The sequence below is a fragment of the Meleagris gallopavo genome, chromosome 2 (genome assembly GCF_905368555.1).
Source record: "Meleagris gallopavo chromosome 2, MGAL_WU_HG_1.1, whole genome shotgun sequence".
NCBI lineage: Eukaryota > Metazoa > Chordata > Aves > Galliformes > Phasianidae > Meleagris > Meleagris gallopavo.
In genome coordinates this window covers 99,164,031-99,185,780 of record NC_139405.1, presented here as the reverse complement: position 1 = coordinate 99,185,780, position 21,750 = coordinate 99,164,031, and the positions used below count along the sequence as shown (strand labels likewise).

General features: G+C 46.9%; 2 protein-coding genes across 2 annotated transcripts in view; both read right to left on the bottom strand.

Annotated features, from left to right (window-relative positions):
• The window catches only part of KCNS3 (potassium voltage-gated channel modifier subfamily S member 3), a 444,844-nt gene that overhangs the window by 278,922 nt on the left and 144,172 nt on the right, over positions 1-21,750 (bottom strand). The gene's annotated exons all lie outside the window — the stretch shown is intronic.
• LOC109366306 (uncharacterized) lies at positions 6,870-8,937 on the bottom strand. Its single transcript, XM_019613289.3, has one exon. It carries the CDS (start codon positions 8,928-8,930, stop codon positions 6,870-6,872), a length of 2,061 nt encoding a protein of 686 aa, XP_019468834.2. The 5' UTR covers positions 8,931-8,937.

The following is a 21,750-nucleotide window of genomic DNA, read 5'->3' as shown; positions in this document are numbered from 1 at the left end:
TCAGCTGAAGATAGCTGCTAGCAGCATGCCTTCATCTTAAATAACAGAGAAAGGATTTGCACTGGGCATACCAGTCTGGCCTTCTGCCAGCTTTATCCTCCCTGTCCACTGTCAACTGGAAAAGCTCAGGTACACTGTTAGACCAGAGAGAAGGATGCAAGTGTTCAGCTGTATAAATCAGCCCTATGAATTGGCCTTGTTCCATTGGCTTCACTGGAGCTGTGTGGGTAATTGCCAAGTGAAGAGCCTGCCATATGCCTTAGCATATATTTTTTAAAAGAAATATGAATAGATTTTGATTTTTTTCATTGCAGAAATGTTATCTGGCGATATTTTTTTGGAATTAACTAAGGTCAGGTAAGAATGCTGAGTCTAACAGAAATGCAAATGTTGATGTGCCTTCATATCTTAATAGTAAGCAGAAAAAACATTTCTAGACCATTTTTATCAGCTACTAAAATGATGTATATAGCCACGGCTTATTTAATACAAAAGGATTCAATTATAGCCTATTGAAAAATTGAATTCTGTTGTATGTACAAGTACAGATGATTTTTTAATAAACAGGAACTGTTACTGAACTTGTTCACAAAGAAAAATCATCCTGTGCTGCTCCAGAAGTAATACCTCCTACTTATTTCCATGGAAAATACAACAGCTATAAAGAGCACAATAACATTATTTGATAAAGCAAATTCTCAGCTACAAAAGACCAGTTTTCAGCATAGTCACCATCATTTGCTATGCATTTCCAACAGATGAACAAGAGCCTGCATTCCTTGCTTGTAAAAATCTTCATGGTTGTCCAAAATGTGACATGTCAATCATGTCATGATTGCTGAGACACCCCAGCTATCACCTCTCTGCACTCACATCCACTGTCTGGTCTGCATAAACATTCAGCAAGCATCGAGGAATGTCAGTAAGTGCAGTTTTTTCCACACGAAGGAATTCAGTGACACACCTTTGCTTCATCTGCATTTCCATGTCAGACACCATTTTATCAGACTGCCCCCACTGCTGCCATCCGTCACATGGCAACAACATGTAATGGGATATTGGTGGCAAGGTTCAACCTCAACAACCATATCACCAATATCTGCCTCTGACATTATAGGCCAACATAATAAAGAAGGAGGCATTATATTTGCAGCAGCTCTCACAGCTTTATCTTCAGGCGTGCCATGATCTTGAGCCCCTTATGCCCTTTTATAAAAGGCAGTAAAGGAAATGCAGTTTGAGATTCTGATGAACAAGGAAAGACGTGTACTAAAACCTGAGCCATGCTGAAACGTGCTTCTCCAGGAATAACATTATAAATAGAACTAAGACCAAAAACAAACAAACATACAATCAACAGCAACAAAATGCAGCAAAATAACACATTCACAAACAATTATAGAATATTTACATAAACATTCTCTTAACACAAATAAAACATTACTTTCAGAGCAGCCCTCATAAAATATTTAATATAGTTAAGGTATGTAAGTATACTTCATCCTGGAAAAGTTGCTCACATATGTATATACTGCCAAGAAGTGACAACATGAATGAAGTGTGACTATGAAGTGAGGAATAAGTTTCCCTGGTAAGAGAGGGCGTATAGAAGTCTGGTAAAGAGACATGATCAGACTTAAATTGAATGTCTGATTGCAACACTATGCATTTCATTTGAAAACTGGAATGTATTTGGGTTGAAAATGGAGTTGCAAATTGATGATCTTTTGGGAATCTTAAAACTTGTTCACAAATTCCTTTATTAAAATGGAAACCATAGCTGCCTATTTCGTGCTGTTCACAGAATTCTGTTTAGCCAATGCATCAAAATGCATAAAATCATTTGCCATCACTTGAGTTATCACAGCACTGCATCATCCCAGTGTCCCAGTTTCAGCCCAGACAGTGCTGATCGCACATCATCATATAGTTATAGTTGAGAGCAATGGGTGCACAGCCAAGGCCAGCCTGGGACAGAGCTGCCACCATGATGGCATGGGGCAGGGAGCGGCCACAGACCATGGGTTGGACATGTCTGCTCTACTCTTTCAGAAATGATTGTGCTGGAGAGAACACAAGAAACACAAACAGTATCTTCAAGAAATTACAGAGAGAAAAAAACAACAACAACAAATTTGTCAAACAGGAAAATAAGGCAAATTAAATAAAATACATGCTCAAGAAGGGCTAGAGAGCAGCTGGAGTTTTGTCAGAAAGACAGTTACAGCTGAGAATTTAAAACCTTAAAAATATACATACAAAATGTTTTCCAGAAATGAAAACCACTTAGCCATTTTTATGTCCACAAAATTAATTCTGCCAGAGGTCCCTCTCTACCCAACTCACTAGTCTATCCAGGTCTCCTTCAATGGCAGCACTGCCATCTGGTGTGCCAGCTTGCTGAAAGTGGATTCTAACCCTTCATCCAAATTGATGAAGGTATTGAACAACACCAGACTCAGTACTGAGTCCCCAGTATCCACTGCTAGTATCCAGAGTACACTGCTAGTTACAGGCCTTCAAATACTTTGTGCCAATGATTATAGAATCACAGAAGCATAGAAACATAGAATGGCTTGGGTTGGAAGAGACCCCAGAATCACTAAGTTACAACTCCACTGCCACAGGAAGGGCCACCAACCACCAGATTTGGTACAAGAACAGGTTGCCCAGAGCCCCATCGAACCTGGTCTTGAACACCACCAGGAACAAAGCATCCACAACCTCTCCGGGCAGTCTGATCCAGCACCTCATCACTCTCTCTGTAAAAAAACTTCCCCTGACATCCCATCTAAATGTTTCCTCTTTGAGCTTAAATCCATTCCCCCTTGTCCTATCACTGTCTGCTCCTGTAAAAACTTGACATCCCTCCCGTTTATAATTGTGTTTAAAATACTGGAAGGTGGCAATGAGGTCTCCTCGCAGCCTTCTCTTCTCCAGGCTGAACAAGCCCAGCTCCCTCAGCCCGTCTTTGTAGGGGAAGTGCTCCAGACCTCAGATCATCTTCCTGGCCATCCTCTGGACCCCCTGCAACAGCTCCTCATCTTTCCTCTACTGTGGGCAACAGACCTGGACACAGTACTCCAGATGGGGCCTCACAAGATGGGGCAGAGCAGAGAGGGACAATCACCTCCCTGTCCCTGCTGGCCACCCGTCTTCTGACGGAGCCCAGGATACCATTGGCCTTTTGAGCTGAAAGAGCGCACTGCTGGCTCATGTTCAGTTTTTCATCCAGCACGACCCACCCCCAGGTCCTTCTCTGCAGGGCTACTCTCAGGGAGTTCTTCTCCCAGTCTGTATACGTATCTGGGATTACTCCGAACCAAGTGCAAATCCTTGCACTTTGCTACGTTAAATCTCATTCGGTATACACGAGCCTACCTTTCGAGTTTGTCAAGGTCCCTCTGGATGGCATTCCTTCTGCCTAACGTATCAGTCACACCACTCAGCTTGGTGTCATCAGCAAACTTACTGAGGGTGCACTTGGGCCCATCACTGATGTCACTGATGAAGATGTTGAAAAGCACCAGTCCCAAGACAGATTCCTGGGGGACGCTGCTCGTCACCGGCCTCCACCTGGACATAGTGCCATTCCATTCTGTCTACAGCCTTCCAACCAATTCCTTATCCACTGAACAGTGCATGCCTCAAATCCATATCTCTGCAATTTAGAGATAAGGATGTGGTGGGGGACCACATCAAAGGTCTTGCACAAGTCTAGGTAGATGACATCGGTCACCTTCCCTCTGTCCACCAGTGTCATCACCCACTCCATCATAGAAGGCCACCAGGTTGGTCAGGCACGGTCTTCCCTCTGTAAAGCCATGCTGGCTGTCTCAGATCAGCCACTCATCCCTCATGTGCTTTAACGCATCTCCCATGAGGATCTCTTCCGTGATCTTCCCAGACACAGAAGTGAGGCCCACCGGCATGCAGTTCCCCAGGTCCTCCTTCCTCCATTTCCTTTTCTCCAGTCCCCGGGGACTTTGCCCAACAGCCACGACTTTAATCACGACCCTCTGAGCTCTACCAGTCAGCTCTACCAGTCAGTTCTCTATTGACCTTACTGTCTGCTCACTATCCCACATTTAGTTTCTTTACAAGGATGCTAGGGGAGACAGTGTCAAATGACTTGCTGACATTGGGGTACACAACAGCCACTGCTCTCCCCTCATCTACCCAGCCAGTGATGACATCACAGGAGGCTACCAGGTTGTAGAGCATGACTTTCTCTTGGTGAAAAGAGAAATGCTGGCTACTCCTGATAACCTTCTTTCCCTCCTATTGCTTGGAGATGACATCCAGAACAAGCTGCTCCATCACCTTTCTGGGGACAGAGGTGAGGCTGACTGGCCTGCTGTTGCGCGGGTCCTCTTTCTTGCCCTTTCTGAAGACTGCAGCGACACTGGCTATCCTCCAGTCCTCAGGCACATCTCCCATTCCCTAAGATCCTTGCAACATTATCAAGGGCAGCCTGGCAGTCACTTCTGCCAGCTCCCTCAGCACCCACGGCCCAGGGATTTGTGGGCAATGACCTGAGGAAGAGCGAGGCATCCTCCTCTGCCCCCGGCGGCGCGGCGGCTCTGACGCGCGCGGGCGGAGCCAGGAGTGTCGGCGGCACCGCCTCCCTGTGCGAATGGAAACAGAGCCCAGAAGGCGGGTACGGCGGCTTTTGCCGCGGTTGGTGCAGGCAAGGCGAGCTGAGAGGGCAGGGGACGGCAGCTTGCACGTTTACGAGGACGCTTAACACTTAACGGGTCACTTAACCGGACGTTGCTCTCTGGACACGCCCAGGTGCAGCCACGGTCTCCACAGAAGAGAGCACTGGAGAGGTTAAGAGTGGATAGCAGGCTGAGCTGTAGTGACCGTGCCCTGGTGCAGGTTGTGATCTTGAAGTGTGCAGGCCTGGCAAAAAGCAGAGTCAGGACCCTGAGCTTCAGGAGAGCAAACTTGTGGCGGCTCAAGGAGTTGCTGGATGGCACCCCTTGGGAATCTGTCGTTAAGAGCATGGATACAGAACAGAACTGGCAGTTCTTTAAGGACTCCCTTCTGAGGGTGCAAAGGCTCTCCATCCCCCAGCAGAAGAAGTCGAGAAGGGAAGGCAGGTGAACAGCGCGGCTGAGCAAGGACCTGCAGCTTAAACTGGGAGAAAAGAGGGAAATGTACAGGAAGTGGAAGCAGGGTTGTGTAGCCTGGGAGGAGTACAGGGCTGTTGTTGGGGTGTGTAGAGAGGATTAGGAAAGCTAAGACACACATGGAGCTGAACTTGGCAAGGCAACTGAGAGATAACAAGAAGGGGTTCTACAGGTACATAGGCAAGAGCAGACAGGCCAAGCAGCATGTTCCTCCTCTGATAAAAGGTAATGGAGAGCTGGCTTCCTCAGACATAGAAAAGGCTGAGGTACTCAATGAGTGCTTTGCCTCAGTCTTCACTGGTGGTTAGGCTTCCCATGTCATCAAGGACCCTGAACCTCTAGATAAGGATTAGGGGAGGGGAATCCGTCCCACTGATGCCAAAACAGGTTGTGGATGCTCCATCCCTGGAGGCATTCAAGGCCAGGCTGGATGTGGCTCTGGGCAGCCTGGTCTGGTGGTTGGCGAAGCTGCGCGTAGCAGGGGGTTGAAACTAGATAATCCTTGTGGTCCTTTTCAACCCAGGCCATTCTATGAGTACTGAAAAGAATAAGACCTGCAAGGGCCGTCACTGCCCTGCCTACTTAGGGATTCTGTTCATCTCCTCCTCCTTGACCCTTTCTTCTCATCCTAGGACGTAATTGGGCAGGTAGAGCTCCTCACGAGCCCCAGAGCTCAAAACTCAGATCCTGCCACCCTCCCGGGGCCCTCAGGTTACCACATTGGCACAACTCTTAACACCCTTGAAAGGGAGAGGAAGGGGTTCTAGACGAGATACATACATCCCATCCCACAGCAAAAAAGAGAGGTAGTGCCCACAGAGGCCTCTGTCTGCTATTCCAAGGGTCTCCGCCCAACTTACTGCAGGCAAAATAACGGCATGGCTGCCTCTGCCTTCTCTGTCTCATGGCTGACTCCCACCCTCATTTCTCCCTGCCACTGGTCCTGAAGGACTCACTCTGCTCTCACACCAGAAGTATTTCTAAACCAGAAGTACTGTGCAAAGGCCCCCAGCAAGCTGGGCAGTTCTCGCTGCCTCTACAAGCCTCATGTGGAAGGCAGGCCCCACATCCCTGCTCTCAAGTACCTGGAGTGCCAACCTAGTCCTCTTTCTTCTCTCCTCCAAAAGGCACCAGCAGAGCTGCCCACCTTGCCCCTGCTAGGAGGTATGAGCAGTGAGTAGGCAACTGTGGTCCTCGGCAGGAAAGACGAGACATCAGTGAGCATATTTTAAGTGATGTTTATGTATTTAAGTGATGTTTATGTATTTATTATTGGGAGAGCTCCTGTTCCTTGGTGGTCCTGGCAGGGATCTGTTGCTCGTTGGGTCCATGTCCCTCAAAGGCTGGTGCTACCCCTGGAAATGAGTAAAGGGAAGAGGAAAGTCACACTGGGCTGGGACTGGACATGAGTCAAATAGGGTGTAGCTGCTGTTTGAACTTCCAAGTAGCAGCACATGGACTGACTCACCATGATCAGCAGGAGCCGGCGTCCACAGGTGCCCAGGACTCCTCCCACTGTCATTCAGTCCCTTGCTGTCTCCATGCTTGCCTGGCACCAAGTCTTGATGTTGTCTGTCACTCCCATTAAGAAGGTCTCAGCCCCAAATACATGAAGTTCTTCCCTATTGCCTCCTGAGATGGTTGCAGCCTTTCCCCAGGAGTCTTGAGCTATGCCCTTATCCCAAGGTGAGACTGGGCTGTCCATGGCTGGTCCTCTTTCTTGGGGCTCCTACTTCACTTCTTCCTTATCTTGGAACATAGGGCTTTCCCTGCACTTAGGAGCTTGGCCCATGCCCTCTGTAGGGAAAGGAGGATAGGGGTGAGACAACCATAGCAGCAGCTTGGCAAAGATGGTGCTGGGCTCCTGTCTGTTTCTGATTCACATTTGGGCAGCCACTGTGTTTGTGACAGCGGGGTCCTGGTAGGGGCCTGCTGGAACAGAAGCGTCCTGTGCTTGACTGTACTGATTGTTATCAGGTAGCGGTAGACACGGCGCCCCTCTGGCTGCTGGGCAGCATCAGCAATTTGATTCTGACCTTGCTCCCTTTTGGCCCCTTCCCCAGATAGATGCTTCTTTCCCACTGCCTCGTCTCCTCCTGTGCCTGGCGCTGCAGTTGCAACTGAAGCTGAAGTCCAGGTGTCTTCACTCCCATCCACACAGGAGGCTTTGCTGCACTTGGGGCAGAGCCTCCTGGCCCTGACTCCATATTGCTCGAGTCCCTTTCTCTTCTGCATTTCGTTCTCTGCTCTGTAGAGTGTGGCAGTGGGACTCTCTGCTGCTGGCTCTGACCTTGAGTGCCCAACATCGTCCCCGGACTGCTCCAGCCAGGAAGCCAGCAGCTGGTTCTGCTGGTTTTCAGTCATTGTGCTGACCCTGTAGAAGTCTATAAGTGCTTTGAATATCTCTTCCAGGCTGGGTCTTTCTTCCTGGCTGGTCTCTGCAGGGTTCAGAGGTTGTGGCACAGCTCTGGGAGTGTCCTTACTGAAAATGTCTTCTATCTGTGGGGAATTATTTCCTGAAGGAGCTGTCCTGCCTTGTGACAGCTCCTGGATCCCCATGTTGCCCCCGCTGGGCATGGTGGCGTTCTCATTGTCCTGCTCTTCCTTTTCCTGAGGAGCTCCCTTGCTCTGTGGCACTGTCTGCTCTTCCTGGATGGAAAAGGAGGGACCGGGATCACCCCCTTGTGCCAAAGGGCCCTGCTCCTTTGTGCAACTGCCGGGCTGGGTCTTCTTCCTGGCTGAGCTGCTACTTCTTGCTGTTCCCCTACATATCCTTTTCTGCTGGGATCTCTCCAGATCTTCACGAGGCACCTCTTTTGCCACTGTCATGAAAGCTGCTGGCACAGAGCAGACAGGTGTCTGTGTTCCTCGCGTGCTTGTTTTCACAGGGGCTGTGGACTTTTGCTGTGGCCTACAGGGCCGCACTGCCATCTTCCTGGTGCGAACTTGCCTGTCCCAGCAATGGAAGGGCGAGTGGTAGGGCAGTGCAGTGTGCCACTGTGGAGGAGGAAGGAAGTCTTGTAGCTCCGGGATGGTCTCTGAGGCCTTCTTGTAGGAGGCCAGAACCTTCTCTGGTAGCCCAAAGCACCGCTGTATCTGTATTTTTATCATGTGCCTCTCCAGCTGCCTTTTCACAGCCTCATCCAGGAACAACGGCTTCCACACCCTGGGCTCCACCTCCACATGGGGCTCTGATAGTTGCTGAGGCATCTGAGGAGCAGACTTTTCCTGCAAAGTCCCTTCTCCATGTATTGCCAGGCCCGCTTCCTCCTCTGGTTTCCCTTCTGGGACAACACAGTCCAAGGTCTCCTGGACTTCTTGAGGCTCAAGAGCATCAGAAAGCATGAGGTCAAGCAGGGCAGCATGACTCGAATCTGATCCATGCAGAGGAGTGCTGAGGGTCAGCTGTGAAATGCAGCTGCCTTCATCTGCTTTGGAAGAAGTGCAGGAGCTTTTCCTGGAAGGGGGCAGAGAGGCTCTCAAAGAGCAGTCAGGTTCTATTGCCACAAAGGCAGCAAGGGAGCTGTCACTCCAGGAGGACAGAGAGTCCCTTGAAGAGCACCCAGCTCCCACTGCCTTGACGGGAGTGAGGGACTTATCGCTCCTAGAGGACAGGGAGGCCTTTGAGGGACTGCGGGCTCCCTCTGCCATGTTGGAAGAGCACCACTTTTCCGCCGCCATGATGGAAGTGAGGGAGTTGTCACTCCGAGAGGACAGAGACATCTCTGGTGTTAATCTGGTATCCACTGCTTTATCGGAAGTGAGTGGGTCATTGGTGTCCTCTAACGCCTCCATCACTGACCTGTGGTAGAAGGGGATAATAGCATGCTTTGATCAAGGATTTCTGAGCGCCTCATGACTGTTCTGCCTGAAAGGAGCTGACAAGCTGTGTTACTGTGGTGGAGACCAACCCTGTGTGTGCCTGAGGTCCCCCCACACCTGCTGCGATCAGAAGCTCAGGAGGAGTTGGCAGCACTGTCAGGCTCTGCTGTGCCCGGATGGTAAATCCATTACTTCTGCAATGGCATTGCCGCTTGCACTTTAGGTTTGTGAATTTTGCCATGCCTTGCCCTCATCATTTTCCCTTGTCAGTGCTCCCTGCCCTATCCCCATCTCCATCCCCAACCCAAGCCCATCTCCACTACCATCCTTTCTGTGGTCTCACATTTCCAAGTATCTGTGAAATTCCTCAAGTCTCCTTTCCAGCTTCCAGAGTCTTTCTTGTGTATCTTCCCTCTCCAATATCAGGGAACTGCTGCAGAATGACAGAGAGCAGCATTAGCGGGACCTCCCTTGGTAGATGACCAGAGGGAGCTGTCATGCTCCAGGGAGTTAACTACTTACTGTGTCCTTGAGGACTGTGAAGCACTGTGGAGGTCTGCAGCTGTTGGTAGAAGAGACAGAGAGTGAACAGATAGAGAGACCCTTCCTGATGGAGCCATGGACATGTGGGGCAGGGGGGTGTCTTTGTAGGGCACCTGTGTTTGCCCATGCTGCTCACCTCTGCGATTCTCTGTGTTGCCACTGCAGCTGTACCTCCTTGTCCTCCCACACTATATGGGCAAAGAAAGCAGCAAGTCAGAGGGGAGCATCCCCAGCAGCCTCAGCAGCATCCTCCAACCCAGGGCACAGCCAGGCCCAGGCCCATGCCTGCCCCGGGACTCCTGGCCGAGCCTGGCCAGGCCCCGCTGGGACACGGCCTCTCCTCCCAGGCAGGGCCCCCAGCCCAGCCCTGCGGATGGCCCTGACCCCACCGACCCCCCTCCCTGTGTTGCAGCGCCTGGCTCAGCACCAGCCCTGACTCCTACCTTCCACTTCCACAAGGCCATAATGAATACAAATAATGATATGATCAGCATGATCCCAAGGATGGGATAGAAGATATCGTCATCCTCCAGGCTGAGGAAAAAGCTAATTCCCCAGAAATCAGCCATGTCTGTGATGTGCAAAGAGAGCCAAGCAGTCAAGCTCCTCTCTCCAGGCAACTCACAGGCAAAGTGGCACCCAGCCTCGCTCTGCCCAGAACTTGGGGTTGTCCCCTTTGTGATGTAGTTGCCATGTCACCAGCTGGCTGCTATGGCAACGTTTGTGATGTAGGGACAGTGGGGTGTGGCACAGCGGGGCCATGGCCGGCCCGCCCCAACACCGAGACCTGGTCCTGTGCAGGGCCACACGAAGCCTCTGCCTCTCACCAGGAAGGACTGAATTGCGGGCTCTGTGCTGTGCTCTCACTTTTGAGAGCCCGCAAACCGCTTGTTGGCCCTGACAAGTCCAGCAAAGCAATGATTTCCATACTGCTGCTCCTTGCTCTTCCCCAGTGTTCCCTCTTCCAGTGGGGTCTCTCCCATCCATCCTCAGTAGGTAGGTTTGTCTTTGTTTGATTTATACTCTTTTTTTTTTTTTTTTTTTTGAACCAAAGGAAATATTTTCTCCTTTTTCTGGGAGAAGAATGCACAGTGTCTTTTCAGTAAATCTGCACACATGTTCATTATGGTTCATAATGACAAATGGTTTCTCATATCATTTTTAATCATAAATTTTCTGTGAATCACAGAACATTTTCCTTTGAAACATAAAAGGGATCAACATCTGCTGTTGAGCCTTATACTGCTGAAGAAGACTTAATCCATGTAGTTATTGTTACTTAAAGCCGGAAGATTGCAGAGAAAGCCTTGGAAGACACTCACAAGCTATTTATATACAGAATCATAGAATCTTTTTAGTTGGAAGGGACCCTTAAAGGTCATCTAGTCCAACTCCCTGCAATGAAAAGGGGACACCTACAGCTACATCAAGTCGTTCAGAGCCCTGTCCAGTCTGACCTGGAACGTCTCCAAGGACAGAACTTCCACCACCTCTTTGGGAATCCTGCTCCAATGCCTCAGCACCTTAATTGTGTAAACATACTTTCTTATATCAGATCTAACTCTCCCCTGTCTTAGTCTGAAATAATTTCCCTTTGTGCCATCACAACTAACCTTGCTAAAGAGTCTGTTGCCTTCTTATAGCTACCTGTAGATATTGAAGAGTTGCTATCAGGTCTCCGTGGAGTCTTCTCCAGGCTGAAGAGCCCAAGCTGTGTCTCACCCTGTCCAAATAGCTGAAGTGTTCCATCTCACGGATCATTTTTGTGGCCCTCCTCTGGACACACTTCTACATATCTCCTCTATGGAGGACTCTACAACTGAACACAGTATTCCAGGACAGGTCTCAGCACAGCCTTCTCCTTGTCTGTTGTTAGCAGCTTGCCTGTGTCACTCATTATGGGGGAGTAAGCCCTCCTGGACTTTTGTTTTTTGGCTGAGGGACCTGCAGAAGCCCTTCTTGTTCTTTTTGGCATCCCTAGCCAAGTTTAGTTCAAACTTGGCTTTGGCTTTCCTGACCTCATCCCTACACAGCCTAGCAGCTTCCTTATACTCTTCCCAGGGTACCTGTCCCTGTTTTCATTGCCACTGCAATTTCGTCTTGCTCTTCAGTTTGACCAGCAACTCCCAGTTCAGCCATGCCAGTCTCTTCCCTTCCTTTCCTGACTTGCTATACTTGGGAATGGAGAGCTCTTGTGCCCTGAGGAAAACTTCCTTAAAAGTCTGCCAGCTCTGCTCTGCACCCTTACCCATGAGGACAATTTAGGACTAATTTCATTTTCCTAAAATTTAGCACCCTGATTTTACTCTTTGCCAATTTCATATCCCTCTGGAGCATGAACTCAACCATAGCATGGTCACTACAGCCCAGGCAACTTACAATCCTGACGTCACCGATCAGTCCATTTGCATTGGCAAGCAGCAGGTCCAGTACTGCATCCCCCCTGGTGGGACCGTCAATTACCTGGCTCAGGAAGTTATCCTCAGTCCATTCCAGGAGCCTCCTGGATTGCCTACAGCTCTCCATGCTACTTTTCCAGCTGATGTCTTGCTGGTTGAAGTCCCCCAGCAGGACAAGCCATTGCGATCAGGATGCCTCCTGTAGGCTGGAGGTAGAAGGTCTCATCAACAGGCTCTGACTAGTCTGGTGGCCTGTAGGAGACACCGATCACAAGGATGCCTCTGCTGCCTCAGTCTCTGTCACCCGTATTTTTTCGATTTGCTCATGACTGTTCTTTAGAGAACTTCACACTGTATTCCTTTCCCAATGTAGATTACAACACTCCCTACCCTCTTTCCTTGCCTGTCCCTTCTGATCAGTTTGTAGCTGTTGATAGCCATACTCCAGTCACGGGAATCATTCCACCAGGTTTTGGTGGACCTTGGTCATTTTGCAGCCCTGAAGCTGGTGTTATCTTTATCCATTTTTTCTCTGCCTTTTATGCTTCAAAATGCACATGAAATCTACAGTTACAGCACAGACAGGAATGTAGTGTACCAAAAATACCAAGCAGGAAATCTGAAGTTTATCAAGGGCCACAAAGATGATCAGAGGTTCAGAGCACCTCCTGTACAAAGAGAGGCTGAGAGAGTTGGGGTTCTTCAGCCTGGAGAAGGCTCTAAGGAGACCTTGTAGCAGTCTTCCTGTACCTACAGGAAAGCTGGAGAGGGACTTTATAGAAGGGTATGTAGTTAACAGCATGAGGGGAAATGACTTTAAACTGGAAGAGAGTAGATTTAGACTAGCTAGTAAGAAGAAATTCCTTACTGTGAGGGTGGTGAGACACTGGAACGGGTTGCCCACAGAGGCTGTGGATGCCCCCTCCCTGGAAGCATTCAAGGCCAGGCTGGTTGGGGCTGTGAGCAACCCGGTTTAGAGGGAAGTGTTCCTGCCTATAGCAGGGGTTGGAACTACGTGATCTTAAAGGTCCCTTTCAACTCAAACCTTTATATGGTTCTATGACATCCATCAAAGCTAAAATATAAAAATTGGATCAGTCGATTTAGACATGAACCACGGAATGTTATGCCATACAGCTTTAGGGAGTGTAATATGTACACCTCAGGAGAAGAGACCCTAGGGACATCAGTAACAGTTCTCAGAAATTATCTGATTTGTGGACAGCAATAGCTGAAAGACAACAGTACAGTGAATATCATCAGGAAAGATGTTGAGAAGAAAGCAAAAGGATACTGCATAAAATTTTGTACCTCTATAGCTTGATTATGATACATAGCTCTGGTTTCCATTTCCCAAGTAGATGGAATATAAAGAAATCATAGAAATGCCGAGACTTCAGTTTGGCAGGGGGAGGACTGGAGAGTGATATGGTCATGGTTTACATCATTCATGATAGCAGAATAGCGTATACTGGAAGATCAGTTACATACAAGATCACCTCTGGAAGTCATTTAGACCTACCTGATACTCAAAGCAAGGCAACCTCAAAGTTAGGAGGCTGTAGATTGTGGAACTGGCATTCACCAAATACAGTAGTACTATATGCGGGTAGTACTGAAACTAATTGTCAGTCACTTTAAAATATATAGAACAGAGTCCATTTTACACAGAGAGTAATATGAATGCCTGTTGTAATGGGCAATGGAGATGGTAATGTCAATATGTTCAAAAAGCCCTTAAACAAATTTGTGGACAATAGACACATAGACTCCAAGAGAAATATGCAAAGTAACATCCCTAATCTAAAATTGGGAGAAGTAAGGGTGATGGCTTGCAGAATGGAGTTTTTCACACTCTTCTCCCAAATAGCAGTTCATAGGCTCTTGAAAAGCTGAGCAGCTCAGCTGAAGAATCAATGCACAAAACAGCCAGAAACTTTTTTGCCTCCCATGCCCTATATATGTCTGAATTACTATTCATCCTAGATCTTTCGAAACAGAACAGACTACCATGGGTCTATGTGCTTCCACTGCATTGTTCAGAACACCAAAAACCACGAGTCTGAGATGATATAATACAGTTTTCTCAGTTGCAGGATGTGCAGTGTCTCCTTGCATTATATAAGCTGTGAAAGGACAGTTGATTCATCCCAGCCTTGCTATTTCTGTACCATACTTAACTATGGTTAGGAACATACTTAACTGTGGAAGATTCTAATCCTAAATGAAAAGCAAATGACTCTCTTGCAAAATTTCCATTTCCTCTTATTTCCAAAATAATATATAAAAAATGAGTTTTCCAGGGGATTCAGTGAAGGTAGGAATAAGTTTCTCTGGTAAAAGAGAGAAATCTGGTAAAGAAACGTGACCAGATTTAAATTGAATGTCTGATTGCAACTTTATAGATTCTATTTCAAAACTGGAAATTATAAACTTCCCTCCCGTTTATAATTGTGTTTAAAATACTGGAAGGTGGCAATGAGGTCTCCTCGCAGCCTTCTCTTCTCCAGGCTGAACAAGCCCAGCTCCCTCAGCCCGTCTTTGTAGGGGAAGTGCTCCAGTCCTCAGATCATCTTCCTGGCCATCCTCTGGACCCCCTGCAACAGCTCCTCATCTTTCCTCTACTGTGGGCAACAGACCTGGACACAGTACTCCAGATGAGGCCTCACAAGATGGGGCAGAGCAGAGAGGGACAATCACCTCCCTGTCCCTGCTGGCCACCCGTCTTCTGACGGAGCCCAGGATACCATTGGCCTTTTGAGCTGAAAGAGCGCACTGCTGGCTCATGTTCAGTTTTTCATCCAGCACGACCCACCCCCAGGTCCTTCCCTGCAGGGCTACTCTCAGGGAGTTCTCCTCCCAGTCTGTATACGTATCTGGGATTACTCCGAACCAAGTGCAAATCCTTGCACTTTGCTACGTTAAATCTCATTCGGTATACACGAGCCTACCTTTCGAGTTTGTCAAGGTCCCTCTGGATGGCATTCCTTCCGCCTAACGTATCAGTCACACCACTCAGCTTGGTGTCATCAGCAAACTTACTGAGGGTGCACTTGGGCCCATCACTGATGTCACTGATGAAGATGTTGAAAAGCACCAGTCCCAAGACAGATTCCTGGGGGACGCTGCTCGTCACCGGCCTCCACCTGGACATAGTGCCATTCCATTCTGTCTACAGCCTTCCAACCAATTCCTTATCCACTGAACAGTGCATGCCTCAAATCCATATCTCTGCAATTTAGAGATAAGGATGTGGTGGGGGACCACATCAAAGGTCTTGCACAAGTCTAGGTAGATGACATCGGTCACCTTCCCTCTGTCCACCAGTGTCATCACCCACTCCATCATAGAAGGCCACCAGGTTGGTCAGGCACGGTCTTCCCTCTGTAAAGCCATGCTGGCTGTCTCAGATCAGCCACTCATCCCTCATGTGCTTTAACGCATCTCCCATGAGGATCTCTTCCGTGATCTTCCCAGACACAGAAGTGAGGCCCACCGGCATGCAGTTCCCCAGGTCCTCCTTCCTCCATTTCCTTTTCTCCAGTCCCCGGGGACTTTGCCCAACAGCCACGATTTCAATCACGACCCTCTGAGCTCTACCAGTCAGCTCTACCAGTCAGTTCTCTATCGACCTTACTGTCTGCTCACTATCCCACATTTAGTTTCTTTACAAGGATGCTAGGGGAGACAGTGTCAAATGACTTGCTGACACTGGGTACACAACAGCCACTGCTCTCCCCTCATCTACCCAGCCAGTGATGATATCACAGGAGGCTACCAGGTTGTAGAGCATGACTTTCTCTTGGTGAATTCATGCTGACTACTCCTGATAACCTTCTTTCCCTCCTATTGCTTGGAGATGACATCCAGAACAAGCTGCTCCATCACCTTTCTGGGGACAGAGGTGAGGCTGACTGGCCTGCTGTTGCGCGGGTCCTCTTTCTTGCCCTTTCTGAAGACTGCAGCGACACTGGCTATCCTCCAGTCCTCAGGCACATCTCCCATTCCCTAAGATCCTTGCAACATTATCAAGGGCAGCCTGGCAGTCACTTCTGCCAGCTCCCTCAGCACCCACGGCCCAGGGATTTGTGGGCAATGACCTGAGGGAGAGCGAGGCATCCTCCTCTGCCCCCGGCGGCGCGGTGGCTCTGACGCGCGTGGGCGGAGCCAGGAGTGTCGGCGGCACCGCCTCCCTGTGCGAATAAAGGCAGAGCCCAGAGGGCGCAGCGAATAGGACTGGCAGACAGGGCGCGGGGACGCTGGGGATGTGCGGCCGTTGGCACTGCCAGGGCGCCTTGCACATTTACGAGGACGCTTAACACTTAACGGGTCACTTAGCGGGACATTGCTCTCTGGACACACCCATGTGCAGCCTGGGTCTCCACAGGGCCGCAAGCAGCTGCTAAAAGGGATGTGAGCAGCTGCTAAAAGGGACGTGGACTCTCAGACTGAAAGCATGGATGTCTGTGTTGCAGTTCAGGTCTCAGGCTGCACAGGATGCCTGGCCCTGTCGCTGCTACAGGAGGGCAGCAGGGATACTGCCTGTGCGCGGTGTGAGCAGGTGGATGATGACGTGCTTAGCTTGGTGATAGAGCTAAAGGAGGAACTAAAAAGGTTGAGGAGCATCCTGTATCGTGAGAGGGAGATTGACCGGTGGAGTCAGATTTAACCGTCCCTATAGGAAGGGCACTGGGAGATGCTCCTCAAGCTGTGCGGGATCGTCTGCCCTCTCACAATCAGGTGGGAGGGGGTGACCTCAGACAGCGAGGGATGGAAACAAGTCCCTGTGTTCTGATGGGAGCTGAGGGTCTGGTATGGTGCTTGGACCTGTCCCACAGCATGATGTGTTGCCTGCCTGGTGCCTGGTTGAGAGATGCTCAGTGGTGTTCCTAACAACAAGCCCTCTGATTATTATCCATTACTAGTTTTCCACATTGGAAATGAAGAGTTAGACAAAAGTTCTTGGGTGATCAAAAGGTACTTTAGGAGTCTGGGAAGACTGCTGAAGAGATTGGGAGCACAAGTTGTGTTCTCCTCTGTCCTCTCAGTTAGTGAGTGGGATCCGGACAAAAGGAGGAGAGTGGTCATGCTGAATGAATAGCTTTGCGAATGGTGTAATACTTGGGACTTCGGGTAAGATGGTTTAGGATGCAGCCTTGAGAAAGGGGAAATGCTGACAGTGGAATCTGACTGACTAGAAGTTGCCACAGATATTCTTGGGAACAAGCTAGCTGGGCTGGTTAACAAGGCTTTAAACTAAATATGGTGGGGGAAGGAGGACAGAGACGAGCGTGGGAATGCTGTCACCTTGGGAGGTGGTAGGGGAAAACCTCAGACTTGTCCTGGAGGTATTAGGAAAGGCTCCTCTGAGAAGGCAATGAGGCCAATAACTGAGTGTAGAGCTGAAGTGCCTCTATATCAATGCACACAGCATGGGCAATAAACAGAAGGACTTAGAAACTATGGCCTGATTGGGAAAATATGACCTGATTGCTACCATGGAAACAGGGTGGGATGAATCCTGCGATTGGAATACTCTTATTAACGGCTACAGACTTCAGAAAGGATGGACAGGGTAGGAGATGTGGGGGAATTGCCGTCTATTTTAGGGAGAGGTTAGATTAAGAAGAGCTGTGTTTGAGAAACAGATCGAGAGCTTTTGGACTAAAATCAAGGATTGGTCCAGCAAAGGCCATCAGTGGTTGGGGTCTGCTCCAGGCCTGATCGGGGGGAGCCTGTTGACGAGGCCTTCTTGCTTCAGCTGCTGGAAGTGTCATGCTTATGGACTCTTGTCCTGATGGGGGATTTCAAACACTTGGAAATCTGCTGGGATAGTGGTGCAGAGGATGGCAGACAATCCAGGAGATTCCTGGAGTGTGTTGAGTATAACTTCCTAGTCTGGCTGTTAGTGTCCTTTCACTATCTAAAGTGGTGCTACAGTAAAGAAGGGAACAGACTCTTTATCTTGGTCTCTTTTGATACAATAAGGGACAGTGTTTTCAAGCTTAAAGATGGTAGTTTTAGGTTGGATGTAAGGAAAAAGCCTTTTACAGTGAGGATGGTGAGGCACTGGAACAGGTTGTCCAGAGATGTAGTCAATGCCCCCATCCTTGGAGACTTTCAAAGTGAGGCTGGATTAGGCCCTGGTCAATCTTACCTAGTTGTGGTGTCCTTGTTCATTGCAAGGGTGTTGGACTAGATAGCTTTCAGAGATCTCTTCGAATTCTAAGGATTCTATAATTCTATCACTCTCTGACTGTGGGAGGGGCATTGCTCCCCCAGTTCCCACCTTCTAAACAAGCTGCTTGAGGGCTGTGTGTAAAGCAGTCAGTAGTTTAGACTGAGGCAAAAATGTTATTGAATACGTTAGCCTTCTTGTCTGCTGTCACTAGCCTGCCTCTGTTACTCACAAAACAAAGTAAACCCTTCATGGACTTTCATTTCCCCGTTGGTGTTCCCATTGATATCTTTCACAGCTTCTTCCTAAAATTTCTGTATTATGTATTCCAGTTTACATAATTCATAGAACCTTTGTTTTTTTCTTTTTATACAGTATTTTAAAAGAAAAAATGCCAGGTACAGGAAAGGAACGGCTCACAGCACTATATTATCAAGAGTAGAACCTCTTCAATGTTTGGTCTCCATAAATGTCCAGAAAGCATAAATTAATATCAATAGGATTTTTTTTTTTTTTTTTCCTGCACAGGGAAATTCCGTGGCACACTTTTGCTTCATCAGCACTTCCATGTCAAATGCCATTTTGTCAGACTGCCCCTCTGCTGCCATCTGTCACATGGCAATGAAATGTAATGGAATATTGGTGGGAAGGTTCAACTTCTACTGCCACCCCACCACCATCCACCTCTAATATTGTGGGTCAACATAATAAAATGGGAGATGTTATTTCCAGAGCAGCCCTCTTAATTATTTTTGGATTATTCTGTGTTCATTTTATTTGCACAGTAGGTAAAGGCATCTTTTCATGTTGAACATTATTTAGTTTACTGGAGGAGTATGTTGAGGGATGCAAGAGTTGAGGGATGGGTTGTATGTATGCCAGGCAGGAGCTGATAGTGAGAAAATCTGTTAATCTTACGGGTGTCTGAAAACAGAACTTTAATTCCCAGCCTTTCTGGAACTTGAGAAAACTCTTAGTGTCTTCTGTGCTAATACAGCCAGCAACATGTGCCCTTACCCATAGCACTCTTCACTTCATAGCTGCTCTCATCCCTGAATTTGCTGAGGTTATTTCAGCATAAAGATAAAGCAAATATAGCTGACTTTTCTTGTTACAACAGAAGCTAGGGTGTGCTTCAGAAGTACATCATGACTTACAGGTTGGGATGAACTACTGGTTTGTTCTGCTGTCTTCACTGTATGAGGAGTTCCTTGGTAAAAGATGCAGAATTATCTCAGAATAGTTTCCAACCACTCCTGTGTGCCTTTGTTAACACTAGCTGTTCTGAGTCCTGCTTGGTAGCAGGAATGGTTGTTAAAAAAAAAGCAGCATTAGAAATCTTAATTTTCCTGGTATCTGTGGAATGTGATTGTCAAGGGAACATGAGCATGGTATAAATTTTGGAGCCGTTGTTATAAGTGCCATGGAAATTAACACATAAGTCCTCTTTTTCTCTCTATGTACTAAGTGTTTCTGGATAGCCCTATGCTCACTCTTTTTGTATATCTTTCTCTTTAACATGTCTATTTTTTTACTTGTTTTTTAAAAACCCTGTCATTAGCAATGTACTTGTAAAATAGTTTTTAGGATAAAAGAAAGCTATAGAAAAAATGTTTTGGCATATTTTCAGAAGAGGATCATTTTAAGAGGAGGATAAAGGCATCTACTTGTACACTACACTATGATATTGTTCTTTTATCCCTTGCATTTAGAACATTATTGTTCAAAACTAATTATAGGGTGCAAAGAGTGGAGGTATGAGAAATAAGTATAGTTAAAACTGAAAAAATTACAGGACTGTTCATAAAACTGAAGGCACAGTGTAGGATGTGTTCCTCCTTGTGAAAATTCTTTTGCAAGTGCTGTCAAGGTCAGTGTCAGCCTAAATTCTTTAATGCATGCTGTAAGTGCTAGCTGTGAAGATTAGATTTGCCCAGAGCTACTTTTATTTGTTTATCCAGCTTTTAAAAATACATGTTTGTGCTCTTCTATTAAAAAAATTTCCATTAAAAACATCATCAGTCCAAGCTTGTATCAAGTCCTTCATTACACTTGTTCTCCACTTACTTTCTATTTTGTCTCTGGAATACGTACAAATAAGTTTACACACTGTTGAATGTGTTTTCTCATTCAGTAACAAAGGAATACTATATTTGCTGCATTTCCCAGGTAAGTTCAAGGAATTATATTTGATAGGAAATATAAATGGTTCAGCATTAAGCAGAATCTTAGGAAGCATAAAATTGTATTGCTAATCGCTTTTATTTTTATAATGAATCTTTACCTGCATGAATTATGTCATTAATGACACAGAATAACACAAAGTACAGTGTTATTCTGCACTTACTGTATTAAAGCTGATGTTTCTTCTGGAGGTTTCAAGGAAAGAGAAAAATATGGTCCTCTTTTTTTGATATCTGTTTTTTTTTATCGCTAGATCAAATATGAGTTTTTTTTGGCTATTGCCAGGTTTTCTGATGGACAAATCTTGTAGTGTTTTGTTTTGTTTTACATCTTTTTTTTTTTTCTGGCTTTTTTTTTTTCTAGAAAAAAAATGTAAAAATATATTCTAATTCAGCCTGATTCACAGCTACAATCCTTTATGATTTCTTGAGATACAAGTCCGTAGGACAGTGAGGAGCGAGATACTCCTGGGCAAGGAAGAGCGGGAATAGTAGAAATTTGTCAATCTTGGTATTTAATATCTATATACTCAGACATTTACAGCTTAATTGTTGACAGTTCTTTCCAACAAACTCAGGACAACCCCTAGAAAAGCAGATGGACTTTCTTGGGCAACACTGCAATAGAAAACTTTTAGAAAACTACTAACTCCTTCAGGATAGTAGGATAGTGAGTAGAATATTTGCTATCTGAGATTTCCCATTACTGGCAGGTTATTGACCACCACATTAACTCACTGTTTGAGATTGTTATATTTCAAGGAGGTGATACTGAGTTTCTCAATTTGATAACAGTTGATATTGTTTCTTTGGCACATAGCCATCTGAAATTTCATGGTGAGCTTACAAATATCACTCTGGATTCCCGTGTTGCCATACAACTCTGTCATCTGGCTTTACTGTTCTAGAGAAAATGTCGTTGTTCTTCACATTTGGAACTACTATTTTTTTTCCTCCTCTGGTTCATTCGTTATTGCTGCGCTTCGCGCTGCTGATGCTGTGCTGCCAATGGCTTTGCAAGTTGACCATCATCATTGTCAGGCTGTGTGTTGAGGTACCGACTTTGCATCCATGGCAAGGAGCTGGGTATATTATTTCCATCCTTGCTCCATACTGTATTGTGGCATTTCTTACTGTGCCCTTGTGAGCTGCTGACAATTTTTGTCATGTTGTTTCTTCATGAGAAAGGTGATCTCATTCAAGGCTCTGCAACAGATTTTTTTTTTGTCTTGAGACTGAGCCAAATGTGAAAAAGTAGTACATGCATTGGAATAGTTTTGTTATTGTCTGCATTGTTTTTTCTCATTAGAAAAATATTTGTTTTGGTTCAAGAAAGCATTTAGCTTAATCTCAGACATAGCACTTCATTTTCAGTGAAGATATTTCTAACAAAAGCAAACAACAGAAATGCAGCAGGAAACTTCAGACACCAGTTGCACCACCAGCTAAGAACATTGCCGTTGGTGAGGAGTCAGGACACTTACATAATA

Coding starts and splice junctions, on each gene's coding strand:
- LOC109366306 (XM_019613289.3), bottom strand. CDS start 8,930: ATGGAGGCGTTAGAGGACACCAATGACCCACTCACTTCCGATAAAGCA.